This window comes from Acinonyx jubatus, chromosome E3, assembly GCF_027475565.1.
Source record: "Acinonyx jubatus isolate Ajub_Pintada_27869175 chromosome E3, VMU_Ajub_asm_v1.0, whole genome shotgun sequence".
NCBI classification, from domain to species: domain Eukaryota; kingdom Metazoa; phylum Chordata; class Mammalia; order Carnivora; family Felidae; genus Acinonyx; species Acinonyx jubatus.
Genome location: NC_069398.1, coordinates 36828333 through 36856282, shown reverse-complemented (window position 1 = coordinate 36856282; position 27950 = coordinate 36828333). Strand labels below are relative to the sequence as shown.

The 27950-nt window shown below is 63.5% G+C and overlaps 1 protein-coding gene across 4 annotated transcripts; it reads right to left on the bottom strand.

Annotated features, from left to right (window-relative positions):
* Nucleotides 1–3946: 3946 nt before the first annotated feature.
* CAPN15 (calpain 15) lies at nucleotides 3947–27950 on the bottom strand. Of its 4 annotated transcripts, none has more exons than XM_027043750.2 (13): nucleotides 27809–27948; nucleotides 18852–19147; nucleotides 9541–11020; nucleotides 8532–8740; nucleotides 8273–8456; nucleotides 7967–8190; nucleotides 7141–7266; nucleotides 6917–7069; nucleotides 6338–6499; nucleotides 6020–6252; nucleotides 5758–5924; nucleotides 5499–5677; nucleotides 3947–5346 (listed from the first exon to the last, which is right to left on the bottom strand). In XM_027043750.2, exons 2-13 carry the CDS (start codon nucleotides 19031–19033, stop codon nucleotides 5169–5171), a joined length of 3477 nt encoding a protein of 1158 aa, XP_026899551.1. In that variant the 5' UTR covers nucleotides 19034–19147; nucleotides 27809–27948; the 3' UTR covers nucleotides 3947–5168. The 4 variants fall into 4 exon arrangements, 3 of the variants coding, with proteins under 3 accessions (XP_026899551.1, XP_026899553.1, XP_026899552.1); XM_027043751.2 differs by having other exon boundaries at nucleotides 5199–5342; XM_027043752.2 differs by lacking the exon at nucleotides 18852–19147 and having other exon boundaries at nucleotides 27809–27950.

The window sequence follows — 27950 nt, the reverse complement described above, 5'->3', positions numbered from 1 at the left end:
TGACACCCAGGTGACCAAGGAGGCCCAGGAAGATATGCCTGGGGACCAGCCGTGGAGGCCACTGCTATGGACGGGCTTCTCCAGAAGCTGAAGTAAGAGGAGGGGTGGGGGCACCTCCAGAGGAACCCAGCCCTAAGGGGCATGATTCCTGTGCACTTCTGAGCTTCCAGGAGGGGTCTGCGGAGGGGTGGTCCCTAGAGACCAGCTGTGGCTGCAACCCAATACCTCTGCGTGGGAGTGTGAGTCAAGCCGGCCCACCGGGTGCACATATGACCTTCCCTAGCACCTGCGGCCAGGCAAGGCAGGGACGTTGATGCCAGCCCCTCGCACCCCCGTGCCCTCTGCCCAAGGTGTTCTCACTGGGGCACGTCTGCTCCCTTGTCGCCGGCACACCTCGTGCCCGTGGCTTGTCACACTTTCCACTCAGGAGTGGGGAGTGAGGGTGGGTCATAAACCTCCCACTGGGACCCGCCCCACCCGTGCTGGGAAGAGCTTGGGCCTGCAGAGATAGCTCCTGCCCCCTGAGGCAGTGACAGGGGCCCCTGTGGCTTTGGGGCTTGGTCATCCATGTGGCCCTGAGCTCTGAGACACCTGTCGTGTTCCCTTCATTTGCAGAGCGGGTGACAGGAGGCTTGGTCTCTGGGTGCTTCTGGCACCAGTGGGGGCCTGGGGAGCAGCCTTGTCCTCAGCTGGGGCTGGCATAGGGTGCAGTGGGGACCCACAACCCCTCCATCTGATCCCTGCCAGAGCCTCATCTTGGCCGTTAACCTCCTCTGCCTGGCTGGCCCACGGCTGTCCGCCTGTCACCTCTATTAATGCTGGTACATCCATGCGGGGGGCGAGTAGTCAGGACGGACAGCGGGGCCGGGCCAGGCAGGGGGCAGTGGAGCAGTGCCCACGGCGGGCCTGTCTGACTCTCTCAGTGTCGGCACACAGCCCTCCCCAGGACAGGTATAGGGGCCGGGCCAGCCTGTGCTGGGAACACAGATCTAGGAGCTGGAGCCCCCAGGCAGGGGTTCAGAGTCCCTGAGAGGGGTGGCACCATGCAGGAGCCCCTTGATCCCAGAACATGGATCATCCTTGGTACTTCTTCCTTCTCACCCGTTGGAGGTGAAACTCGGGGACTCCTGGCTAAAAGGGGTGGGCCCAGGGCTTGGCCAAAAGGGGCAGCGTCACACCTGAGGGCCCCGGATGCTAGCCTGTGGCTGCTGACCTGAAAAGCACTAGGGAGCCACAGGAGGCTCACGGCGGGGTTGTGAGGGGAGCAGCAGAGCCAGGGATGTGACGTGGGCAGGGCTGTGAGCGGGTCTGGGGGTCCCCAGTGCAGGCTTAACAAGGGCTGGGCAGAGTGTGGCCCACAGGGGACATGTGCCAGGCCTGGGGAATTCTTGGAGAGTCCATGAGGGGGCCACTGAAACGGGACCAGGAATTGGGGAGCAGAGCGGGCCCACCCTGAGGGAGTTGGCCCAGCCAGGAAACTTCTGGCCCCAGGGTCCCCAGGAGAGGCCCTCTGGCTCCAGCTCCCCCGGGCCTGTGGAGGACGGTCCGGCGGCAGCCCCAGCCTGCCTGTGCCCCTAGCTGCGGGCTACCTCTCCTGGAAACCCCCACGCACCCCCCCCCCCCACCCCCAGATCAGTCCCCAGACATGTTAGATCCTTGGTCCCCTGGGGGCAGGGCATGGGGTGGCGGTGTGCCTCGGGCTGCCGGGAAGGGGGAGGGGGGCTCCTGGACACTCCCTGGGGGCACAGGGAAGAGGTCCAGCAGGAGTGATCTCCCTGTCACGGGAGGCATGTGAGCTAAGGCAGGGGCCTTTCCGATCTCCGAGGGAGCAGTGTGGCCAGACGGGTGGGATGAGAGGTTCGGGCCTCCGGAGCCCCCACCCGCTCCCAAGCCGGCGTCGGCCGAGCAGCGCCTGGGGCCGACAGCAGCCATATGTTGGAAGAGGAGCTGTGTGCGTCGCTCCGCGGCCCCCCGGGCCCGGCCTTCCTGGGCCTGTCACACATGATTTTCCCTGCCTGAGTGGCAGGCCAGCCAACAGGAGGGGCAGGTGGGGGCTGCCGAGCCTCTGTGCCGGCTCTAGGTCCCCCCCAAGGCTCTCAACACTGGACCTGCAACTCTGGGGTAGGTCCAAGTGCTGGGCCTTGAGCGTGGGACCCCCGGGATCTTGCCGAATGCCCTGCCCTGTTGCGGTCCCCCCACCCCTCTCCCTGGCCAGGTCAGGGTCGGGGGCCCCGGGAGGACCCCTGGCTGGTTGGCAAGGAACAGCCCTCCTGCTCAGTCGTGGGCGGGCGGCCAGAGGTGCACGCGGGCTGTGTGGGCGCCCGGGGCAGGCGGGAGAGCGCCCGGAGCCTCGGCCCTGTCAGCCCGGCGCCCACAGCCGTGCAGAGGGAGGCGGGAGGCCGCGGCTAATTTGTACACTAAGTGCTTCTGACAGGGACGCTTCACAAGTGAGAACACACCACCGCCCGCCTGGAGAAGGCCGCCGTGGCCGTGTGGGCAGTGAGGTGGCCTGGCCGGGAGGCCAGGAGAGAGGGCTGTGGGAGGCCCAAGGCCAACCTGGCAAGCAGAGATGGGGAGGAGGGCCCAGGACCAGCAGCTTCAGCGGCCAGAGGGTGGGAGACACAGGAGGCAGTGGGCCGAGGTGGGGAGCCGGGACCCAACAGAAGGGGGACGGCCTCTGGCCTTGCGCCCGCTCCCCATTTTGGTGGCCCTGGGGTCCAGGTGAGGCCAGCCACGGCCAAGGGCTTGGTGGCTAAGTCCACACCCCAGGAGCCCCCTGATCCTGGCCAAGCGCCCACCTCGACCCCCTTCCAGCACCTCCTGTGAGCTCCTGAATCAAAACTAAGGGTCTGGACTATGGGGTCCCCCAACTCCTTCCCAGACAACGTGTGCCCTTTTAGGCTGGGGCCACGTGGCTCCTCTTTCTACCACCCCCTCCCTGCTAGAGCCTCCTCCCGTGCACACTGGGGTTCTAGGGGAGGGGGTGGGCACACAGCAGCCCCCCCAACCCTGGCCTCGTGTGGAGACTGCGGCCTGGCGGGACCCAAGGATGTCAGGAGCCCACTGTCCTCACGTCTTGCTTCCTGGGTTGTCCCAGGGAGGGACGTGGCCCAGGACGCTGGGACACCCCAGGGGTCACAGGGCCAGCCCCGTGCCAACTCAAGGTGGACGCGCCTGGGCCCCCGCCCCGCAGGACGAGGCCCAGCGTGGCCGGCGCAGCCGCGGTGGAGCAGGGCGCCCGTGAGATGTGTTGTGGCAGCTGCCCCGCTGCCCGAGGCCCGCCCGGAGCGAACACTGCTGGTGGCTTTAATTGCTTTCACATTCGATAGGCTGGCCTGTGACAGGCCTCTTACACCCGCCCGAGCACCGGCCTGTGCAGCCCCCCCCCCCACCGCAGCCTCTGGGTGTGTGTGGGGGGGGGCGGCCCCCGCTGTGCAAACTGCAGCCCGGTGAGCCACTCGGCACGCCACCTGAGACACGGGGATGGGGCCTCCCAGGATGCGCAGGAGGGGACGTGGGCTGGCGGGGGCCGAGCAGGAGCAGGACAGCTGCCGTCCCAGACGGAAACTTTTCTCCCGGTGCAGCCCCTCACTCCATCTGCTCCCGCCTAACGAGCCTGACGGGTTCAGACGGGACCCCTGGAAGCAGATTCCACAGGGAAAAGTACTGTCCTGTGTGCGTGGGGACCGGTCTACTGATGGTGGCAGGGTGTGCTGTATGCGTGGGATCCGCCTGCTGACCGTGGCAGGCCCAAGGTCTGCCCCAAGCCTCTGCCCTGCCCGGACCCCCAGCCCCAGCCCTTCCGACGTGCAGGCAGCTGGCAAGCCCCCCTCAAGTGAGGTGCTGCCACCGGGCAGGCTGGTGCCCCTTGGCACAGCCCTGCCTGCACAGGGAGGGGAGGGGCCAGGGACCCTGGCAGGGGCAGCAGACAGACGAGCAGGCGTCGTTACAAAACAAAACATTTTTATTTGGTCCATTGGAGCCTGAGTCTGGAAACACCCATGGAGAGCCATCCTACAGGGATGGGGACTGACAATTGGTAAAATAGTCTCTGTGTCAGAAGAGCTGGCCATATATACAGGGTTAAAAATATTCACAGCTCAGAGTAAAAGGGGAGTGGACTGCCTCCCGGTGTTTCTCCAGGTGTAAAAGGCCCCCAGGGCTGCCCACTGACTGGGAGCTGCAGGACACCGAGGCCGGGTGGGGCCCCCAGGAAGCTGGCCTCAGATGTCTGCGGGCAACTGCAGCTCTCTGGCCTGACAGCAACCTCAAGGGAGGACGGCCGGGTGGCCAAGCGGCGGCTCAGCTCCCCGGGCTTCTGAGGTGGGGGAGGAGCAGAGAGGGGCCGCCGGGCCCTACATGTGCCTAGACAGGGAGCCTGCCAGGGATGCGGACACCAAACAGCAGGGCGGGACCTGGGCCTGGCTGGACCCCGACCGGGAGGCCCTGACCTCCAGCCCCCGGGGCATGGCTTCGATCCTGGCAGGCGCTCCAGGAATTGCATAGTGTCGCCAGAGGGGCAGCTGGGACCTTCCCCATCCCTGGCCCTGAGCCCACGGTCGCCAGGCACCTGCCTCCCGGGACACACTGCTGGGACTCCAAGGACCCCTGCTTGCCTTGTGGGGGCTGGAGGGCAGGGAAATGTGCTCTGGGGGTAAGCTGAGGCGAGAAGGCTCCTGATCTCATGTCCCATGAGGGGTGGTCCCTGTCCTCACCCCCACAGAGGAGGGTGGTCCCTGCTCAGCCTGGAGTCCCAGTCTCTGACCCCTACACGGGAGCGATCCCCGCTCTCACCCTGGGGTCCTGGCTTCTGACCTGCCCAGATCTGGTTCTAGGAACAGGGCCCCTGGCTGCCTCACCCAGGCAGGAGGCCCCAGGCCCCCAGGGAAGAGAAGCCTCACCTTGGTTTGGCCCTGGCAGTCTGAACCCGACCTGGAGGTGGCCGGTCAGAGGGGCTGGCGTACAGGCCCCTTGTGCCAGAGGCAGGTTCGAGGTATTCTGCTTGGTAGCTGGGAGGCCCTGGGCAGGAAGAAGGGGCAGGGAAGAAGGCCTAGGGGAAGCTACTGCAGCTAGTGGCTCCCTGGGCGGGGTCCTGAGATTCTGGTTCAAGCGGCCTCTGTTGGGGTCTCCCTCATAAAGTGCACGTGGGGGCTGGGAAGGTGGGGTGGTCACAGAGGCCGGGGGCCATGCAGGCCAGCGACTTCTGGCGTGAGAGGGGGGCTGTGGGTGCCCCTGGAGGCCGTCCAGTCACTGAGGAAAGCCTGGGCGGCTTTGCGGTGTGCCAGGCGGTGGGTGATGGAGAAGCCTGCGTTGCCCTCCAGCTGGGACAGGATCACCAGGACCTGCCTGGGGGAGGGGGCCGGTGAGGATGGGGGTGGGTGGGGTGGGGTGAGGGGTGGGGCCGGTGCCCACCCGGGGAAGGGGCCAGTGAAGGCAGAGGAAGCGGGGTGGGCAGGGGGCGGGGTCGAGGAAGCAGCTGGGGGCCGGGCGGTGCCCACCTGTGCAGGGGGGGCACGCTGTCCTGGGTGCGCAGGCTGCCGCGCGTGGACACCACGTTGAAGCTGTCGGAGCAGTCACACTGCACGTGCAAGTAGGACTTGGGATGCCGGTTCTCCACTACCACGATGAGCCCTGCCCAGCCGTGCGTCAGGTAGTAGCAGGTCATGCCCTCGCGTCCCTGGACAGCAGACAGTACAGAGTGGGCTGGGACGGGGCCTCCCCTCCTCCCCCCACCCAGGACCCCGCCCGCCGGCCCACCTCGTGCCGCTCGCCCCGGCTCTCGGTGAGCAGAATGATGGCGTCGGCCAGCGTGGTCGGCTGGGCCTCCACGGGCTCCACCATGACCAGCCTGGAGCTGTACACGGCCAGCACGTGGCCGGGCGGCTGCGGGGCGCAGCGCGGGACTCCCGCCGAGGGGCTGGAGGCTGTGGGGGGGCGGGAGTTGGGGGCGTGAGTGGGGGAGGCGGGGGGGCACAGCGCGGCCCTCCCTGCGGGTGGGGGGCGGCGGGGTGGGACTTACCCTGCGAGCCGGCTGGGGGTCCCGGCGCGGCGGGGCTCCAGTGGTTGAAGGCACAGCACACCACAGCGTACTCGCCGGGCTCCAGCATCACGTCGCAGTTCACAAACTTCTTGACCGCGCGCTTGCTGTGGGCCAGCAGGCGGCCCAGGCTCAGGCGGCCACCGCTGCCGAAGGACGCGCGGAACACCAACACGCACAGGTCCAGCAAGTGGCTGTCCCCCGAGTCGGCTCGCCTGCGGCCAGAGGTGGGGCTGCGGTCAGGGGAGTCGCCCCGCCCACCGCCAGCCCCGCCCACCGCCAGCCCAGGGCCCCGCCCACCTGCTGCCTTCCTGGAAGAGGGCAAACTCCAGGGACGCGCGCTCCAGCACCGTGAGAGCAGTCACCCCCACGGGCCCGCTGGCAGAGCTGGGGAAGCAGCCCTGCACACGCGCCTCCTGCCAGTCCGAGTGCACCTTGCAGATGTCCACGGAGTCGAAGTACCTGGGCAGCGAGAGGACAGCTCTGCTGCGCTCGGGTGCAGGCACTTCTGCACCCTCTCCATTCCCTGCCCCAGGGCATCTCCTGGGACCAGGGTCGGGAAGCCCTGGTCCCGGCCTGTTGCCCCTGGACACCACCAGGGGTCCCCAGCCCTGAGCATGATGAAGGGGGGAGGAGGAGGAGGAGGCCCAGCCCTGGCAATACAAGCCCCTCCCTCACTGATCCTGTGCTGAGCTGGATTCTGGAATGCCCCCCCCCCCCCCACCCCGCTCCCCGCTCAAGCTGTCGGGAAGGGCAGGTGGGGTCCCCAGGGCAGGGCACCACACAATGGGTCAACTGGGGCAGAGAGATCAGGTGAGTAAGGTGAAGGTGGCTGGAGCACAGGGGCTGCCATGGGGCCTGCCTGCAGCATCTGGGTACCTGATGAAGTCGCTGTACTCCATCCAGAAGACGCCTTCGCTGCTCCCATGTGGCATGAGCTCGCTGCGCAGGTGCCCTGGCCAGTGCGGCCACTCATCTGACCAGCTGCCGTTCCAGGAGAAGCGGCCCCACGGGTTCCGGAGACGCAGGAGCCTGCGGACCACAGGGCTGAGGGCCATGGCCGTGCCCCCACCACCTCCACCACACATCCACCCGGCCCCTACCTGGAGCCCTGGACGTCCCGGACATCTAGAATGGAGTAGGCGTGGCGGGGACGCAGGCCCAGGCTCTCGTACGTGGCATCGTCCACCTTCATGTTACCCCCACCACAGGAGGCACCCATGAGGAACCTGCACGGGCAGAGCAGCCTCCGTGACTGGGGGCCCTTCCTTAGTAAGCAGGAGCCTCTCTGCTGGCCCTGCCCCCCAGTGGGTGGGGGGATAGGGGGAGAGCGGAAGGTAGCAGGGGTGGGGGGAGGGGGGTCCTGCCTGGGGGACCCTCATGAGACACAGGGGACTCGGGAAATTGCTGGCCCAGCCCCCTCCACTGTGGTCCAGGAGCTCAGAGGCTTTGGGCTCCAGTCCCCACAAGCCTCCTGAGGCTGGCTGTCCTGCCGGCTCCGGGCTGTGGCCCTCGGAGGGCAGCAATACTGCCCACTATCAGCCGAGAGCACAAGGTCTTGGCACTCATAAGCCGTCTCTCCCAGGCCTAAGGTTCTGAGCCCTTCCCACAGACACACTGGCCAGCGCGTGCCAGGTCTTAGAAGGGAAACCCCACTCCCACCAGGTGCCTCCGTGGGGCGCTCTCTCCATGTGGCTCCGAGTGGGCCCTGGCAGTCACCAGAGGCCCAACTCAGGATGAGGCCTTCCAGGTCAGGCCAATGGGCAGCATCCTGCCTGCCGTAAGAGATGCTGGCGAACTTGAGATGCAGGGTGTGGGCCGAGGGCGCGTGTCCCGGTTCTCCCACCGCTCCAGGCCCCGGCCTGGCCGTCCCCTTGTCTCGCCTCTCCTCCCAACGCCGCTGACCGCCACAGCGCCCGCCCCTCTTACCCAGCCTCCTTAGAACTCAGCATTTTGGCCCAGATGAGGTCAGTGTCAACGGGCTCCTCGCGGGGGTTAGTGGAGCTGACCTGCAGCGCCAGGCTCTCACAGGGGGCACCGGTGAGCGTGGCCAGGCCTTCGATGGCGCGCCCCGCCTGGAGGGCGAAGTAGGAGCCGTGCAGCTTGGCCAGCGCCTTCTCGATGAGCGCCACCCACAGCTGCTTCCGCTGAGCCTACAGGGAGGGGCTGGAGTCGAGAGGCCTGGCGCCCGCCGAGACCCATGATGCCCGCCCCAGGCCCGCCCCGTCCCGCCACCTGGGAGAAGAGGAGGAAGCCGGCCTCGTCGCAGGGTAGCATGTCGTCCACCAGCACTGTCGTCCACGTGCCGTCCTTGCAGAGCCGCACCTGGTAGGCGCCCTCTGCACACAGGCTGCGTGTGACCATCACCCGCTCGACCAGGTCAGGCCGCTCGGCCAGCACGGCCAGAGCGCTCAGGAACCTGTACGGAACCAGGGCCTTGCTGTGAGCACACTGGGCCTTCCGCCGCCCAGCCCCCTGTGGGCGCCCCGCTCACCAGCAGTTCCCCAGCAGCCCCTGCAGGATGTCCGAGGGCCGGAGAGTGTGGAACACGGACCACGAGGCGTTGTGGTCCCTGGAGACGGAGCAGTTGATCTCGTGGGGCCGCAGCCACTGCCGCACACGCTGCTGGACGCTGTCACCCGCGGGGAAGCCCACAGACTTGGGCCCAGGGGGGAAGCTGTCATCCACGAAGTTCACACTGTTCTGCAAGGGCCATGGCCTCACACTCAGTCTCCTCCTGGCTGAGGCCAGAGCCAGCACCCTGAAAATGCTGCCTGAGCCCCAGAAGCGAGAGGGTGGGTATGTGCAGCCACCCTGACCGATCTGGAGGTCCTGGCCAAGGCTTTGTGTGAGCCACACCACGCCATGTGGACACGGGGGACACTGCACATCCCCAGCCTGGAAGTTACAGGGATGGCAGGCATGGGGGTGCGGAGAACCTGGGATGGGGAAGCCAGGGCACAAACCCCCAGACAGGTCGTCAGGGTGGGCTGCTGGCAGTGATGGGGGCAGCAACCTGAGGGGGGACAGACAGTCCCTCCAAGTGACGCGGGGGGCAATGCTCCCCTGGACTCAGGACCCCCACAGCTACAAGGGCAGAAGAGAGTGAGGAAGTGTCCCAACCCCGAGTTTCCGCAGGGTCTCCCTGGCTGGAGGAGGCACCAGGCCTGCCTGTGGCAAGAAGCCTGCCCCTGTGTCCCCACCTCCCCGTGGCTTCACCATCTACGGGAAATCACAGCTGAGAAGGGTCAGGAGTACAGACCCTCATGCGTAGACAGGATCAAAGGGCAAGGGGTAGGAGACCAGGCTGGTGCACAGAGCTTGGGGAAGAGAGTGCTGGTGCTGTCCCTCCGGCCAGAGGAGGACCACCCAGAAAGGACAGAAGGCGCAGACACCTTGGTCGGGGGACGGGCGGGGGGGGGAGGGGGGAGCCACAAAGAGGAGACGTCTGTGGAAGCAGAGTGCCAGACCCGGAGCGGGGCCACCATCAGCAGGGCGCTCACCTCCCGGCAGAAGGCCACGATGTTTTCCCAGAGGGCCTTGGCCTCGCCCTCATCGGTCTGCCGCCGCTTCTCCACGTGCATGCTCTCCCTGCGCCTCAGGGGCGCGACGCCCCGGCGCTGGGCCACCAGGAGCTGGGGCGTGTGACAGGCGGCACAGTGCTTGGCCCTGGGCGTGTTGAGCAGAGTGCAGGCAGGGCAGGCCCATTGGCCTGGGCGCTCGGGCGGCCCCACGAGAACCGGGCAGCTGGCCTTGTGGGCTGAGCAGGGACCGGACTTCTCGGCGCTGCAGTCAGGGCAGCGGGTGGGGGGCTCACCGTGCTCCTGGAAGCCATGCAGCTTGGAGCAGCCGCACGCGGTGCATCTGGGGGCTGCCGTGGGGTTCCGAAGTGTGCACTTGGCGCATGACCAGGTGGTGAAGTCGGGGCTGGAGGGGCTGGCTGGCTTGTAGCGCACAGTGTCTCCAGCCAGGTCAATGACGTCGCTGCCCGGCACAGCACCGCAGGCCTCGCAGCGGGCAGGGCTCGCGGGGCCGGGCACAGAGCAGGAGCCACACCGGTGCGGCGCAGAGCCACCCTCAGTGGCCTCCTCCTCCAGCATGCTCAGCCTTTTGCTTGACAGCAGCTCTGCCAAGCGGGAGGCCCCGGCTGCGGTCCGCCCTGGGCCCTGAGGGGGCCCCTTGGAGCCGGCAGTGGGTGAGGGCTGGGTGGCCTCAGGCACCAGTGGCTGCAGCTGGGGGGGAACCTCGCGGCGGCTGCGAGGCACAGGGTTGTTCTGCAGGGTGGGCGAGAAAGGACTGAAGGACGGCGCCCGGTGGGGCTCCTGGTCGGTGGCAGAGGGAGGGTCAGCTTCGGTGCCTTCCCCGGGCTGGGGTGGGGCAGGTATGACGTGGAAGCCGGCGGGGGCCACGATTTCGGGGACCACCAGGGCCTCGGGAGGGATTCTGGGCAGCGAGAGTTTCCGGGGGCCTCCGCAGGCCGAGCAGGAGCTGGCCACCGGCGTGTTGTGCAGTGTGCATCGCTGGCAGGCCCAGCCACTCCCAGGCTCTGCTGCCCTCTCCTGCTCCTCCTCCTCTAACTCCTCTTCCTCCTCCTCCTCCTCCTCCTCCTCCTCGGGCCGCCCCCGAGCTGGCTCTGAGGCCGCCAGCCCCACCGTCCGCACGGGGCCGGCTTCCTCCTTGCAGCTGCCCCTGGGCTCCGCCAGGACCCCATTGATGATGGGCAGCAGGGACGTGCCAGGCACAGGCTCTGGGGCAAAGCCGCACACCTCGCAGGTCTCCTTGCCCAGGAAGTTCCGGAATGTGCAGCGGGCGCAGGGCCATTTCTGCTCCTCCACGCTGAGCCGGAGGATGTGGTCGAGGTCAGGCTTGTGCCGGGGGGCCTCACAGATGGAGCACTGGCGCTGTCCGGCTGGGTTCAGGAAGGTGCAGCGCGCACAGGACCACTCCCCAGTCGCGGCCATGGACCCAGGAGAGTGCGTGTGGCTGCAAGGGAAGGTCCTGATCAGTGCAGGCCCGAGTGTCCACCTGGGACAAAGGGGTTGAGCCGCAGGGTCTGTGTCCTTCTGGGCTGTAACAGACATCGGCCCCAAGAGCGCAGCCTATGAGGGGCTCGAGGATTCTGAGGAGTCAGGAGCCCTCAAGGCCTCCAAGGGACCTCACAGGTCTGTCCTCAGACCCCTTCTGGAGGGGCAGACCTGTGGGGACAGAGCAATGGGGTCAAGACACGCTACCCTAGTGGCCACGGCGCTCTGCTGGGGAGGCAGGCAGTCTTTAGCCAGTTCCAGGAGAGAGTATGAGTGAACTTCCTGGACGGGAAAAACGGCATCCTCAAAAATCTACAGCGAACATCACACCCAGAGGTGACACACTGAGTGCTTTCCTCCCAAGACCAGGGGCTCAGCACTGCTGGTCAGCATTGTACTCGAGTCTCAACCAGAGCAGTTAGGCAGGAAAAAGAGTTAAGAGGCATCCAACTGGAAAGGAAGAAGTAACACTACCTCCATTTGCAGAAATCCCAAGAATCCACAAAAAATATACTAGAGTTGGGGCGCCTGGGTGGTTGAGTTGGTTGAGTGACCGACTTCAGCTCCGTACCTTCAGCTCCGATCTTGCCTCACACTGCCTGGGATCCTCTGCCACCTGCACCCCCCCACCCCCGCCCCCGCCCCTCCCCTGCTCATGCGCGCGCTCTCTCTCTTAAAAATAAATAAACATTAAAAAGAGAAACCACCAGAGCTGATAAATGAATTCAGCAACGTTACAGGGCACAAGACTGACACACAAGCGTCAGCTGGGTTTCTAGGCCAGCAAGAGCTTAGGAGAGCAATACCACTTCATCCAAGACAATGAAATATCTAAGGATACATTTAAGGAGGAGAGACTCGTACCTTGCAAAGTACAAAACGTCACTGAAAGAAATCACAGAAGACATGAAGGAATGGAAAGACATCCCCTCGACCGTAAGACTTCATACGGTTACAATGACAGTAATTCCCAAGTGATTGATAAAATCAGATTCAATGCAAGCCCAATCGAAATCCCCTTTTTCTTTTCTTTTTTGCAGGAATGGAAAAACCTGATTCTACAATTCATATCAAACTGCAAGGACACCCCCCTCCCCTCAACTGGCCAAAACAGTCTTGCAAAAGAACTCAAGACAAGGACAAAGCCTGTATCTACATATGGTCTGTGTGACCAACAGGACAGAAGTGAGCGGTCTGGAAAGCACCCTCACACATATGGTCAAAACTTCTCTTATTTTTTAAGTAGGCTCCACACACAATGTGGGGCTTAAACTCACGACCCTGAGATCAAGGGTCACATGCTCTGCCAACTGAGCCAGCTGAGCACCCCTCGTCAAATGATTTTAGATAAGGGTGCCAAGGCCGCTCAGGTTGAGGGCAGTCTTTTCAACAAATGGTGCTGGGAGAGCAGGATCTAAGCACTAAACAGTGAAATTGGGCCCTTACCTCACACCAGTAACTCCAAACGGATCAATGACCTAAATGTAGGAGTGAGAACTATAAAACTCCTACAAAAAAAACCCAAGTAAATTTTTGGGACCCTGAGGGGCGCCTGGCTGGCTCAGTCAGTAGAACATCCAACTTCTGATCTCAGGGTTGTGAGTTTGAGCCCCACACTGGGCATAATGCCTACTTAAATAAAAAATAAAATAAAGAAAGAAAAAAAGATAAATTCTGTGACCTTGAATTTGACAATGGGCCAGTTACGACACTAAAAGCACAGGCCAATAAGGGGAAAATCGGACTTAGAATGAACAGCTTCCATGCTTCAAAGGGCACAGCTGGACAAGTGAAAAGATCACTCATAAAACGAGAGAGAATATTTGCAAACGTGTCTGACAAGGGTTTTGCATCCAGGAAATATAAATAACTCCTATAACTGAATAACAACAAAAAATCTGTTTTAAAAATGGTCAAAGGATGTGAACGGACATTTCTCCAAAGAGGACACACCAGTGGCTGTGGAAGCCTGTGGGAAGATGCTCAACATCACTGGCCACCAGGAAAAGGCAAACCAAAGCCCCCGAGAGGCACCATGATGGCTGGCCGGAATGCACAGTGCAGACGACAACAAGGACCCACGGGCACCGGAGAAGAGAGAACCTGTCGCCGCATCGCCAGCGGGAGTGCGGAGGCGGCCCTCAGCACGTGACAACTGCCACCTGACCCAGCAATTCCTCTCCTGGGTGTGCACCCCCAACAAATGAAAACTGGTACCCCAGCACGCACACACATGCTCAGAGCAGATCTATTCACCACAGTCAAAGGTGGAAACAACTCAAAGGCCCGTCAGTGAATAAACAGGTAAACGAACTGTGCACTGTTATTCGGCCCTAAGAATGAAATTCCGACATAGGCAGCAATGTGGATGAACCGTGAACACGTGGAGCTAAGTGAGAGAAAACAAACACAAAAGCACAAAAGACCGCACGTTGTAGGAGTCCATTTACAGGAAATCTTCACGACGGGAGACCCAGAGGCAGTAAGAAGTGTGGTGGCCCCCAAGGGCTGGGGACAGCTTCTTAAGGAGCACCGAGGTGATGAAGTCCGGGGACTGGGTAGAGGTGATGGGCACACACAGTGTGAATGTACTAAATGCCACTGGTCATTCACTCTGAAATGGTTACTTGATATTGTATGAATTTCATCTCAAAAAAAAAAAAAAAGAACTCAAGGGGAGGGCCTAAGTGACTGGGGGTCACGCCCACTCAGGGCCAAAGGCTGGCTCCCCCAGCCCAGCTACTTCTTTGGTCTCTCTGGGGACCCTGGGCAGACATCTGACTGCAAAAAACAGCCTAGCAGTGGTCCAGGCTCACCCGCTGGGTCAAGGGAGGGGCAGGCTGTATCCTGAGGGGCTGGGCACTGCCCACTCACCTGCTCACTACCAACCCACACCACCGCAGGCCCGCCCTGCCTGGCCCCACGGCACCGTGCGAACCTGCCCTCCCGTGGCACGTGCCCAAGCTGCGGGGGCCACGCCCGGTGAGGCCCACCCACAGCTGGCAGTCCCGTGGGGTTGTGGTGGGGAGCTGCCCAGCCCAGGGGCATCCCGGGGGAGGTGTTCAAGGTCAAAGGAGGCGGGAGAAAGGGGAGAGCCCCTTCCACCAGCAGCTTATCCCGAAGTGCTGGCAGTGCCCAGACCCGAGGGATCCCGTGCCCCTCCCAGGACAGGTGGCTGCAGAGCTGGCAACACTCACAGTGCACCGCACCCTGCCTGGAGCCCCTGTCCCTCGTCCCGAGGGGGCAGCCTGCAGGCACGGCCGTGTGCCCCAGATGCCAGGTGTAGTGGCCACAGAGGACACAGCACCTCCCAGCGGCTGGGCTGTGGCATGTGCGTGTATGGGTCTAGTAGCGCTGGAGGGCAGTGCGGGGGTAAGGGGGGGGGCGGGTTCTCCCCACTCCTCTGCCGCCTCAGATGGGTCAATGCCTGGGGGCGGAGAGAGCCCTTCGACCTGCTTCTCAAGGGCTAATCTGGGTGCAAGGGGGTGTCTACACTCCATGACACACAGTCTCCTCACCGATTGTAGCTCTTCTGCCTGGCGGAAAAATCAATTGTTCTTTACAAGGCATGAAGCCCGTGCTTCTGATGCTGTTTATGCCAAAACCTTTTGGTTCAGGAAGAAAGAAAAGTTGCCTCTTCAAAAAAACACAAAAAAAAACAAAACAAAACAACAAAAAAAACCCCCAAGCAACAGGAAAGTTTCTCAGGGCCCAGAGCAAACTCTGTGAAGCCACCTTCCCAGCCTGTGTGGCCGAGGCTCAGGAGCCAACACAGCCTTGCCCACAGATGGCAGTGCCCAAGCAGACAGACGGGCGGTGGGGTGAATGGGTGCCAGGCTGGGCTCAGTACAGGCACTCAGCACCAGCAGAGAGGGGCACACGAGCTTTGGCCTTGGCTTCCGTGCTACAAAAAGCCTAAGAAATCTTCCTGGAGACCACTGGGCCCTCCCCCACACTGTTCCCCACTCAGAGAAGGGTCCACAGTCAGGGTGTGGGTCACAGTGTGTGCCCAGAGACACGCACACAAGCATGGGTTAAGTCCTAGGCTGCTTTCACCCCAGCTCCAGGATCAGGGCACGGTCACTCACCCCGCACACCTCACCTGGCTTGGTCGCGGGGGCCACCAGAGCTAATGTGACACTCTGGAGACCGTCCACTCCGGAGCGGGGTCTCCAAAGAAAAGCCCCTGGCCCCGGTGCAGGAAGGGGAGATGACACCTGTTCTAGGACACATCTGCCCTTGGATCCAGGGCTCTGGGGGTCCCAGATGCTCTAAGCAAGGACAGCATGAGGAGGGAGGGGGCCCAATTCCCGTTTGCCCTCCTAATCTGCCAGCTGGCCAGTCTCCCACCTGGGCCCAGCTAAACTTGAGGTATGGTGTCTGTTGGTCCTGGCCAGCACTTGGGGACACTGGCGGCACACGGCAGGTTTTGTAGCCATCGTGGTGGACAAAGCACACCAGAAGGTTCTGTCTGGGGTTCAGAAAGGGTTAAATCAAAGTAGTGCCCGAAACTCAAATTTAGCCCTGTGCAGGGGCGGCCCTGGGGATGGCGGCAGTGGCACAGGGGTTCCCAGGACAGGCAGTGGTGAGGGCACTGCGCTCCCTCACTGACCCCTGCAGCCCACATCTCGGGGTCACTGGGCAGGCTGAGAAGTGGCTCAGAGGTCAGTGACCTGCTGACCAGAGGCCCCTGGCCCTCACCTCCCTCAGGTCACCTCCAACTCCACAACCCCAGAACCCCAGAACCCCAGGTCGCCCCGATGTGACACAGGGCCCGGGTAGGAGCTGAGGGCTCACAAGACACTCAGAGAGGCCAGAGCGCCCAGAGCGCCCAAACAGCCTGGGAGGAAGCAACGGCGTCGGGACCCAGAGCCAAGCCAGACTCCAACACAAAGCGCACCCGAGCGCCACGACACCACACAGTTCAGGACACGGGCTGAGTTGTGTCTTGGGAGGAGCCAGCTGCCCATGGAAAGACTTGAGTTACTCCTTACAACAGAAGGCCAAGTCAATGGGAAACTGAGGCACTTGTCCAGAAAAATCCCAACTCCAAATGCCCACCGTGCCCTCAGTCTTCCGGGAGTCACCGGCACCCGGTTCCAATTCAAAAGGGAGGCTACGGAGTTCCTCTGGGGGCACACTGTAAGCTCCCCCTAGTACCCAGGACACGCACGTTTGCAGGAACACGGACGCTAGTGGTCATCAGCGCAGGGTGCAGCACAGCCCTGGGGGGATGCCTTTCCTCCCCAGACAGTTGAGAGTGGTAAGTGGTGTCCACACTCGAGGCCCTCAGTGAAGCTGCCAGACCTGAGGCTGTTAGGGTCCTGGGCAGGCCACGCCAAAAGGTCTGGATGCCCCACTGGCCGTGACCACAGAACCCTCGACCCGAGGTCTCGAGGCAGGCCTAGGTGCCCTCCTCTGGGGTCATCCTCCTCATTTCTGTGTTCCCAGGGCTTGCAGGCGACGATGCCCTCGGCCACCGCTTATGGATTAAGGTGAGTAGCTCCCAAGGCCTGGCGGTGGGTTACAGGGAAGCCAGTGCAATGGGACGGTCCCGGCCAAGGAGACAGCATGCCCAGGCACGGAGGCTCTTCAGTGAAGGGCGCCCTCCAGACTGGCAGAGCGCCCAATGTGTGTGTGCGTGCGTCCAGGTGTGCATGTGGGGAAGGGTCCTGAGGGGTGGTTGGGCGTGGGCACCTGCCTTTCTGCCCCATTTCCGGCCATCTGCCTGGTGCAGCTCCCCCCGACCGTTTCTCATCCGCAGTCGGGGCGTCTGTCAACTCCTCCTGCTTCGCCTGCTGCTCGCAAGGGCACACAGCGACTGCCCCGGGTCTGGCTGGCTGCAGGGGGCAACAGGAGGAGCCGCCGGTGCCCCAGCCCAGGGGAAGAGCCTGGCAGGAGGCCAGAATGAAAAAGTTTGACTCGGTTCGGCAGCGTGCGCCAGGATCCAAAGTCTGACGGTCACACGTGTCCCTCAGCACGCTGGGGTGTGGTGTGCAGGGCCCACACCTGGCCTGCTGCTCCTTTCGGCCAGCCCCCGCCCCAGGACCCAGTAAGGAATTACCCCCAGGAAGGAAGGAAGTGGGCATTTGTGAAAAGCGTGTGGACAGACGGGTCACACGGGGAGATGCCCCACGTCATCGGTCGGGAAGATGCAAACCAAACCACATGGGGATAGTGCCCCGCACCCGCCAGGGTGTCTGGATTCAACCAGGCAGATGGTCACAAGTGTTGGCCAGGGCGGGGAGAAGCTAGAACCCTCCCCACCGTCACTGGTAGGGATGCGCAACGGTACAGCGCTGTGGAACACAGGCTGGCGCTGTCTCAGGAAGTCGGGCAAACTTACAGTGACCCTCGGCAGCTGTACCCCTGGGTCCCCGCCCAAGAGAAAGGAAAACGTGTGTCTGCACAAACGCTTGTACGTGAATGCTCACGGCTACACGATCCGTGAAAACCAAGTGGAAACGACCAAGTATCTGTTAACTGAGAAACGGATACAACAGAACAGGGTCCGTCCGTACAAGGGGGTATTTATTATTCAGCCACAAAAAGGAATGAAGCCCTGACACCCACTGTCACGTGGACAGACCCTGAGGAAGTTACACTCGGTGACAGAAGCCAGATGCAAAAGTTATATGATTCCACTGGTATGAAATTTCTCGAAAAGGCAAATCTACAGGCAGGAGGCAGGATGGCTGCCCGGGGAAGGGTGGCAAATGGGCAGGGTCCCCGGGGGCTCAGAGACCTGGGCGCACAACTCTATGGACGTCCAAAGCCAGGCAGCTGCACGCTTACAAGGGGGTGAATTTGAGGGCACGCAAGTAGAGACACACAGATGTCTACCCGTGCGTCACCAATACCGTGACGAGGGAACAGAGGAAACTCCTCCTGTCGCTCACTGGGCCACCAGGCCCAGTGCCTCCTGCCACCGGGGTAACTTAGGTAAGATGGCCAGATGCTGCCACCGGCTGGGCTCACTTCTCCAGCACCCTGCAGGGGCCTCCAATGCCATTCCAGAAGGGATATCCGTCAGGACCCTGTCTACTATCCACCTAGCCGGTGACCCCAGAACAGGCCTGGGGTCCAGACACCAGAAGACTGTCCTGCAGAGTGAGCTGCGTCCACAGGAAGTGACGGCCAAGCGCACGCAGCATGGCAGGTGCCTGAGGGAAGGTGTGCCGCCACCGGCGGGAGTCACAAGAGAGCAGGGGCTACCACTGGAGGTACCCTGAGTGCCTGCTGAGCACGAGGCTCCCCTCTCCAGCGGGGCCACAGGAGGGGCCAAAGTCAGGGGTGGGCCATCTGAGCCCAGTCCCCGCCGAGACCTGAGCAGTGGGCACAGCGCCCAGGCTGCTCCCCACCAGTCACCCCAGAACTCCTGGGGAAGGGTACCCAGGTGACTCAATGGGCGGCCTCGGCGGAGAAACCTGGGCGGAGCCCAGTCGTGCCCGCAGCTGGCTTGGGCTGGCACGTGAAGGCCTGCCTGGGCAGGGGCACCACGGCAGGAGGAGCAGCAGAGCAAGCCCTGTACCTGGCAAGCAGACCACACAGTCCCTGTCCCAACTACACCAGCCAGCCAGGCCCAGACCCACGCTGCACGTGTGGGGGGAGGGCTGGCGCCCCAGGTTTTCTCCAAGAGCCTCTCAAGTCTCAGGCCTTGTGGGGGAAGCGACTTGCCAGAGAATTCTCAGAAACAGGACCCCCCCACCCCCCCGCCCTCTGCCCAGGAAGGGTCACTCTGACACAACAGCACTCCCGCCCCCTGGGCCCTCCCCTCCCCACCCTCTTACCTTCGGGCCCGGGGACGCGGGGACGGGTGCTGCCGGGTGACCAGGGCACCACCCCAGACAGGCCCCCCGGGGCCGCTCCTACACCAGCCGGCTGCTGCAGGGGGCCCAGGGTAAGGCGGTCCCCCGGGGAAGCCGTGGTCCGACTCGGTCTCGGTGGCCAGCGAGGAGGCGGAGCTCCCCATGGCCCCCGCGGTGGCGGCCGCGCTGAGACCCGGGCCTGGTCACACGCGGCCGGCAGCAGGTGAGGTGGAGCATGGAGGGAGGACAGCGCCCACGCCGGAGACAGGGCGGCCGGGCTGGTCAGTCACACGACAGAAATAAACACAGAGAGAATAAAGAGAAAGAGGAGAAACAGCATGACTCACGGGAATGAACCGCCAAAGCCTGGGGAGGCTCCCCGGGGCACAAGCGACCTCGGGGACCCAGGACCCCCAACCCGCCACCAGCGCCCCTGCTCTGCTCCTGACGACCGACCACAGCCCATCACCTGCCCCCGGGGGGGGGGGGGGGTTGGGCACGTGGTCTTCAGAGGGCCCCACTCTCAGGGAGAAAGAAGTCACAGGATCACGCTTTATTGTAGAGACAAGGCCTGAGGGGCATCAGGCGGAAAGCAGAGGAGCGAGGAAGTGTGCGCAGTGGAGCTGGGCAGCCCGAGGGACGGCCTTCGGGAGGGGGCACCAAGGACCCATGTGGCCTGGTAGAGGCAAGCAGACTCGATCCACCTGCTTCTGTGGAGCCTTCCTGAGGTGAGCCTCCCAGGCCAGATGGACCCCAAGGGCCCAGGAAGACAAGGGGACTCTGGCAGAGACGGCCTGCACTCAGGGGAGGCTGTCTGACGCCCCATGGGACGAGGGAGAGACCTCGAGGCTTGTTCCAAACAAGGCAAGTTCCAATGAGGCTTGGGGTCAAGGAGCCCAGCCCCCAGGGGGCCGGCGGCTGGGGTGGGACCGGGGGAGGCCTCTGTGCAGCGCAGGCCAGTGGGCGCCCAGGCTCTAGAGGGCCACGGGGACAAGGTACGTGGGTGGGGCCAGAGGCTCCCCAAGCCGAGAGTGACCAGCAGCACATACGCGGCTCTGGAGGCCAGGGCCGGGAGAAGTTTGGGTCCCCTGCCCCATGAGAGCTCCAGCCAGATCACCCGGGTCCTGTGCACAGCCTTGCCTTGGAGGGATGGGGACGTGGGTGGGACAGAGCAGCGCCAGCCCCCACCACTCGGGCCTCCCCACGGGGCACCGCCAGAGCAGATTCTGGGAGGCAGAGACCCCGTGGCCTGCAACACCGACACCATCCCGCCCCATCCATGAAGGAATGTCTGCGGGCACTGACCCACAGGGGCCGCACAAGACACAGATGCCCTTTCCAGTCGCCCGGCAGCCGTTTGAGGAAGGTAAAACACATGGAAGGACTCTGAAAGATGCATCTTATGTAACCCGACACGTCCTAACTGTCCCTGCGTCGGCGTGAAATTGAGGTAAAACCACGTGTGAGCTAGTGATACGATTCCAGGCGAGATCCTCGGACTCCGCTGTGATGGCGCCCCTTCGTGTGGACGAGACGAGCTCGAGTCAGACCCCGAACAATCAGAACAGCCCCCTGGACTCCAGTCCACGCGGGAGCCCCTCCTAGGAAGGGCCCGAGTATTTCTGACCCACCTTTCACAGCCAAATCCGGGGCAGAGGGGCCTGAGGTGGGGCCATATGCACTGGAGGGACCGCAGACGCTCAGGCTTGGCTCCAGGGCTGGGGGGGGGTCCCTGACCAAGAGCTCTGCCTGTGCCCCCCGGGAGAGCAGAGGGCCGGCGGGGGGGTGGACTGTGCCACCTGCCCTGAGTCAGTGCCAGCACCACACGCACCCGAGGCAGGCAGAGCTGAGGAGAAACCAGCCCCCAAGCAGAGTGAGGGTGTGGCCCCAGGCTTCCCAGGGGGATGTGACTCTGCCGGGAAGGAAGAGGTCTCAAGGGCCTCGCACAGGCTGGGCGTGCTGTCCGAAGCACCGAAGCACCGTCGAGGACCCACCGGCTCCTCAGTAAGGCCCAGAACAGGTCTTCGGCGGCAGGGCGGTGAACGCTTAGGCCTGTCCCGGTCGCTCAGGGAGCCCTGCACGTGGCTCCCTGAGCACCAGCCTCCTGACATGTCTTCGGGGAACTGGGACCCTTCAGGCCCCATCTGGGGTGGGCTATGTGGTAGCAGCCCAGCGTCTCCTGGGAGGGCAGAGGCAGCACAGGGTCCCTCTCCCCAGGGGCTCAAGACAAGGGGTGCCCTGCAAGGGGAAATGCTCCCCAGAGAGCAGCTGGCTCCAGAGGGCCTCTCTGGGACCACCAGGGAGGACGGCACCCTGCATCCCATCCCCCGTCTTGGCCCCACTGGGGGTAGTGACACCCCACGAAGGAGGGCCCTGGTAGAGTGAGGCCCCCTGGGGAATGGCCACCAGCCCCGTGCTAACCCGAGAGTGCCACCTGCGCGGGGTGACGTGCAGGAAATTCCGCCAGGGAGGCTGGTCAGTCCCGGACTCTCACGCTGGCTCCGCGCCAGAACAACCAGGCACGGGGACATTTCCACACCCTGTTCCACAGGCCCTGCCCCTTAAGACGAAACCCGGGGGAGGGCCTCCTGTGGGGCAGAGCACACCCCGACCCCAGGTGACGGGCATCACGCTGCCCTCCTCTCCTGCAGGGCCTGCTGGGTGGGCAAAGCCCTCACCCAGGCTAAAGAGTGGACACGGGCCACACATCCACACCTCCTGCATCTTCGCTCATTCAGCAAACACCTGTCAGGTGCCCGCGTGGGCCAGGCAAGCGACAACACTCAAACCCTGTGCGTGAAGGGCGCCCCTTCCGCTGCCGTGCCTTAGGACAAGCGCGATGAACATCTCGTCTCTGGGGGGAAGCCAGAGCGCACACGGTGGTGGCGCCAGACTCCTGCGACGCGCAAAGGGCAGCGTGCTTGGTTGGCAACGTGGCGCCGAGGGCAAAGCCCTGCCCGCAGCCTGACAAACCACCCGGGTCCCCTCGGCCTTGTTCGGGAGCCGCTGCCCTAGATTTAAACGGGGCAGCGGCCTAGATCCGGCCTCATGGAAGCCCGGAGATAGGGCTGCAGTCTCCGTTCTGAGGTGCTGACCAGCAGGGGCTGAGCGGCCTGTCCCCCAGCGGGGGGTGAGGCGTGCGCCTGGCAGGGCACGACCCGCCCAGAGGGACCAGCACAAGAAGGGCTAGATGAGGACTACTCCGTCCCCCCACCCACCTCCCCTGCCCCTGTGGGCCCTCTGAGAGGGTGAGCACTGAGACTTCAGCAGGCGCAGGGCGGGGAGGGTAGGGGTGGAGTGCTGAGGTGCAGGGGTCAGGTGAGCTGCTTCCGCCAAGTGAGAGTTCACCCAGGTGACACCCAGCAGGGGCCACCCACCCCGCAGGGGTCACCATGACTTGTAAACTGAGAAGCCTACGGGCAAGTAAAAGCCACGGTTGGGGGGGGGGGGTGAATACACAGTATGGGTCACACCCCAGGAGCCAATCGGGGTGTTTACGGCCCACTGTGTCCTGTGCTCCTGGGTCCCTTAGTCCCGTGTGACAACGACCCGGGTTCCACACAGCTGTATGCTGCCTAACGATGCCTCTTTCTGTATGCACACTCCTCGCCCAAGCCCCTCCCCACACACGCAGCACCACGACTATGTCCACGCTGCACATGCTCCCCGAGTTGTGCTAGTTCTCCCCGGGTGAGAAGGCGAACTTTGTGTCCCAGCTCCACAACACCCCCACCCAGGTGTCCCAGGGAGCAAGTCTACATGTACCTCCCAGTCCCGCAATAATGGTGAGAACCACAGCAACCCTGACAGGCCACCTGAGGTCAGCCCCAGGACAGGCCCACGGGGGTGGGCACAGGGGGAGCAGCCTGCTGGGGGGGCACGGGGGAGGGGGGCACAGGGAGGCATGGGGGGAGCAGCTTGCTGGGGGGGGGAGAATGGAGGGGGCACGGCGGGGAGCGGCCTGCTGGCAGGGGTGGAGGGACGTGGGGGAGCAGCCACCCTGCTGAAGCCCAGAATCGCACCCAGCAGACACGAAACCGGTCATTCAGCACCCCCACAGCCTGAGTGCAATCGGGCCGGACCCGCCCTGGGGAGAGCCAGACTTTGACCTCCCTGTACCCCAGGACTGACAGGACAGCACTCTCCCTCAAGGCCCATCCCGCCAGGGTGCCGGAGTCGGGGCTGGACCACCAGGCCAGTAGGGGTTCCCTGCAGCACGCCCTGATGCAAGGTGGCCCCGAGAGCCAAGCTCTCTCTGGGCAGGGCGAGGGGTTGCCTGCACTGCACACGAGCCCTGTGGCCCAGACGCACCCACAGCCCTTGGGACGGGGCCCTCCCAGCGCTTCAGGTGCCAGACCCTCCACGCAGAGGGAAGGCTCCGTGACAGCAGGCTTGCTGGCGGTACATCCACCCGGAGGGCACTCCCTTTCCTGGAAGGTTCTGGACTCTGGCCCTGGGCCTGCACACCCACCCCCAGGCTTATCAGCATGAGCCAGAGTCCACTCCGTCCAGGCTCTGCCTCTCACCCCGGGCCAGGGTCACACGAAGGCTGTCTTACCCTGGGCACGTGGGCCTGGATGAGGAACAACCCTCACTGTCCAGGCTGTATGCCGTCCGGACGGTTCCCTGAGGAAAACGTCCAGATGGGAGCCTGGTGGACACCTCATCCCTGAAGAAGCACTTGCAATTTTAGGGGCAGCGTCCAGAAAGGGTCTCAGAGGTCTCTATTTTTAAGTATGATCATGGAGTTGTCTCGACATATTTTTTAAAGAGTACTAGGGCCAAAAGTTGGGTCCTGCGCAGTCATAAATATGGGACATTGATTTATGTATTTATTTGTCATTGCAGCAAATTGATGGATTCCCCTGCTGTGCTAGACCCTGACGTGCCAGGGAGCAGGACAATGCTTCCAAGGTTGGTGGCTGAGGGACTAGGTCCCTTTAGAAGCTCCATCTGTCCCTTACCCAGAGAAGGCTAGGGGCTCCAGGACAGCTGCGTGGCTCACCAGCCCCTTGCTGCCTGCTTCAAGACCCCTCAACTCCATGGGCCAGCCAGGGTGGCAGATGGGGCTGTTGAAGATCCTGAGTCCTCAGGGGACAGGGGCTGCCAGAGAAAGGTGCCCAAGTGGGCAGGGCTCCAGGCCAGCAGCCTGCCAGCTACGGAGATTCACCTGGACTCAGACCCCAGCACCACCGGCCACTCTACCCACCGACGGGGCAACCGTGTGCAGCTCTGTGCTCCTTGGTACAGGATGACCGTGGTGGGGAGGGCACTGGCGGCCTGCTCGGTCCTTCAGGCCAGAAGGGCCCAGACTCCGCCTCGCTGTGGCCTCCTCCACCAGCCCTCTGTTGCCCTTAGGCAAACACAAGGCCGGTCTCCCCCACCTGCTTCGCAGGCCACTGTGCCCTGGGAGGTGATGTCACCAGCCTGCTGAGCTCAGAGAGCCAGGTGCAGGGTGAAGGTCGTGGGCCCCAAAAGGGTACCTAGCACTTCCTGTTACCAAACTTGAAAGGAACCATACTCTGTCCCAAACCCTTGCCCTCGGGACCAGGAGCTGCCGCCTGAGGGAACTACAGGATGGCGGTCACGCTCGTCGGCATTTCTGGACTTGTCCACATCAGTCAGGTCCTGGCGCCGGGGCACATGGAGCACCTCTGCTCGTCACAGGGAAACAGGCAGCCAGTAACCGGGAAGAGGAGAGGAGGCCCTCTCCAGACAGACGCACTCACGCACAGGGGTCTCGGGGCTGCCTGCACGGAGGGGAGCGGGGTCACTGAGCATCCTTGAGTCTGTGGAGGCTTACACCACCTCAGCTGTGCATCATGAGAAAGGGTACACATTCCAAAACGCTGTTGTCAGAGGAACAGGGACGTTCTCAGGGTCTCAGTTTCTTAGTTCACAGGTTCAATATTGTTTAATGTCAGATGATATGTTCTACAGGGAAAGAAAAAGCACCAGATGTACCCCCTCACTTGGGGCGCCTTCCTTGGCTAGGGAGGTCTGGTAGCCTCTGGCCTCACAGCCTGAAGCTCACTTTAAGGGAGGAAGAAGGTGAGTCGGGGAGTTGGGGAGCCGTGCAGCCTACCTAGGTCCCAGGAGCTCAGGCCTCCCTGCAGCCACTGTTCCCGAACGGCAGGGTTCCAGACCGTACCACCTCCCTGTTAAGTGGAGGGAGGGGACTATCAGGCCAGGGCAGACGGTCCTGGAGTTCAAGGTGAATTTAATTGCAAAGGGCAACGTTTTGGAGAAGTGTGGATGCTGGGAGATGGAGCTCCAGAACGAACCCCCTCCGCCTCAGGTCCGGGCTGTGACAGCAGGGGTGGGTAGGGGCTGCAGTGAAGGCCTCCTCTGGACAGACACACGTGACACCGCTGGGCAGCAGCTATCCACCCGCTCTCCTCCCTGACTACCTCACAGCACCGTCCAGGCACGTCCTTCAGCCTGGCCACCAGGGAGGTGGGGACAAAGCTCCCCTCAAGCATGCAGAAGCAAGAGAAACAGGGCACGGAACAGCCACCATGTGTCCCACTCCCATCTCCTGCAAATTCACCCCTGGTACCCAGACTAGTCCTTGTGGAAGGGACGGAGTCACTGACTTCCCGAGCGGCCCCTCCTGGGGTGTCTGTGCTGGGCCAGGACAGCCCTCTGTCCTCCCACAGCCCCCGGCCCCTAGCCCCCTGCACCCAGCCGGCCCTGTCCTGGCGGCATTCACACAGCTATCTGCCAAACCCCTACTCAGACCCTGCAGGGACCCACAGAATGATGGGGTGTGGCTGGGCAGGTCTCTAAGCTTGAGAGACGGAAGCAGCCCAACCTTCGTTCACAGAGGGTGGAAGCCAGCAAGGCCACTCTTAATCCCCCAAAACATTGTGGGGTGCCATTCTGTTCTCCCCTGGGAGGCCTGGAGCTACCTGCCAGCAAGCAGCTGGGGAGCAAGCAGCTCAGGGAGCACCTACTCGGTGTGCACAGGACACCGCTGAGCACCAAGGGCCCGCATGCGCACAAGGAGCCAGGGACAGGGCCCGAGAGGTGGAGTCGGAGCCCGGCACAGGCTTCCTGGGTGTTCTCGGCAGAGCAGGAAGGGAAGAAGGTGGGGGAGTCTGAATCCATGCCGAGGAGCTCTGCACAAGAGATTGGGCGACAGACACGATCACAGTCCTGCTCTGGGACATTCCCGGGGTGCTGGTGCTGAATAATGGGGTGCAGGGCGGGACCAGAGGAATGGAGCACTGAGGAGGTGCTGGCAGCCCAGGTAGGAGGGGAGAGCAGGACCAGGGCTGAGTGACCCCAGAGCTCGTTCCGGATGCCCGGAGCCAGAGTGTCCTTGCTTGGGACGCCGGCCCAGGCTTTGAAAATCTGATGAGGAAGCCACCCAAGGCACCCCATGCCTGTCCCCACTCTGACGTGGGCCTCTCACTGCAGCCTCACACTCCGGGGGAGAGCAGCAACCCAAGACATTCATGGACACACGTGACCAGTCACCAGGGCTTCCTGGTTCTTCAAAAAGCCTAACCAGTTTGTTTAACCACACCCTCCCGTGCCTGAGGTACATGGGGGGGGGGGGGTGTTAGGCAGAGGCTGCTCTGTGTCCAACAGCCACGAATGCAAGCCTGTGGGTGGCTACCCCCTGGGGCTCTTCACCCACCGTGGGTCCAGAAAAGATACCTGCGGTCTTCGAGGGATTTCAGGGCAGAATACTCTTTCCAACTGCCGCAAATGTAACAGGCCATGGAACCAGGAGGTACAAAGGCAGCCTCGCGGGCTGGAGACCTGGATGTGCAGCCCCCTGGGCCCCTTGGCCTCAGTCTGCTCGTCTGAAAGCAGGACTTACCAGGGAGCCACCCGGGACAGGGGCCCGGAGAGCTGGGTGAAGGGCAGGGGACCCAGAGCAAAGACGCAGGACCCGAGATCGGAGGTCCCAGCCTGGCAGTGTTATGGCTGAGCCCTGGACTCAGCAGGGCTTAAACCTGGCTCTCGGGAGGTCACGAGGTCACCGGCCCGTCGGCCCAGAATCAACTCAGAGAGATTTTAGAGGCGGAAGGGAGGGGAGAGAAGTGCTCCTTCTGGGAGCAGAAAGTAAGATGTGCCCGACCCGAGGCCAGGCTGAGTGTGGCCCCCTGCCTGTCTGGGGCCCTCTTTCTGTGAGTCAGGCCAGGGAAACTCTCTGCTCACATCTGAGAAAGTCAGAAGTGGAGGGATGCAGTGACTTCCCCTTCCTGCTCTAGCCCAGTCTCTGGGGGGACGGAGGGGGTCACGGACATGGCACAGCCCACTAGACCTGGCCGACGAGGGGCTCAGGGAGGAGTGCAGGCTCAGCTGGGCCTGTCTGCCCTCCCAGGCCTGGTGGCCCAGGAGCCCTGTCTCCTGCAGTCCGGTCACAAACTCTCCTGCATGAAGCGCCCCTCCCCCCAACTCCCGTCCCCGCGCGCCCCCGGGCCACCCAGTCAGGGCCACTTGACCACACAAGGGTTCACTGGTCAGTATGAGAAGGGGTGGCCAGCAGCCTGGCAAACGTTCTCAGGGGCCACCCCCTGTAACTTCCCTGTCTCCGGAGAGCCAAACCAAGAGAAAGAGGAAGTGTGGGGTGGCCGGAGGGCGCCGCCCCCGGGGAAGTGCCCGGAGACGCGCTGTGGGCAGGGATGCGGGGGGGCAGCAGGGGGCACATCCCCTAATGCAAGCGGGATCAGGACAGGCCTGGAAGATAAGGGCACTCAAGGGCAGCAGGGGCTGAGGCCGCTTCCAGCGTCCGCAGCACCCCGGGGCTGGTCTCCCAGTGACCCAGATGACCCAGGTCCGCGCGCGCTCCCCTCTCAGGCGGCGCCCCCAGCCCTGCTCGGGCTCCGGCCAGCGCTCGGAAGGCGCCACCCGCCGGGCCCGGGCTCCGGCGGGGGTCCAGGCCGCGCCCCCGACCCAGCCCGGCCCGGCCCGGCCGGACTCACCTCCGCAACCTGGCGACGCCTCCTCAGTCCCCGCGGCCCGGACGGCGCGGCCCCAGGCCTGCTCGCCGGCGCCGTCCGATCCACAACTTCTGCCGCCGGCCTCCCGCGCTGAGCGGCGGAGCAACCGCGCGGCCGGCCCGGC

Excerpts from the sequence above, each read along its gene's own strand:
- CAPN15 (XM_027043750.2), bottom strand. The coding sequence starts at position 19,033 with ATGGGGAGCTCCGCCTCCTCGCTGGCCACCGAGACCGAGTCGGACCAC. Across the intron at positions 8,741-9,540 it reads TCGTGGCCTTCTGCCGGGAG|AACAGTGTGAACTTCGTGGA; the intron begins GTGAGCGCCCTG and ends TGGCCCTTGCAG. Across the intron at positions 5,925-6,019 it reads ACCCCCAGCCGGCTCGCAGG|CCTCCAGCCCCTCGGCGGGA; the intron begins GTAAGTCCCACC and ends GCCCCCCCACAG.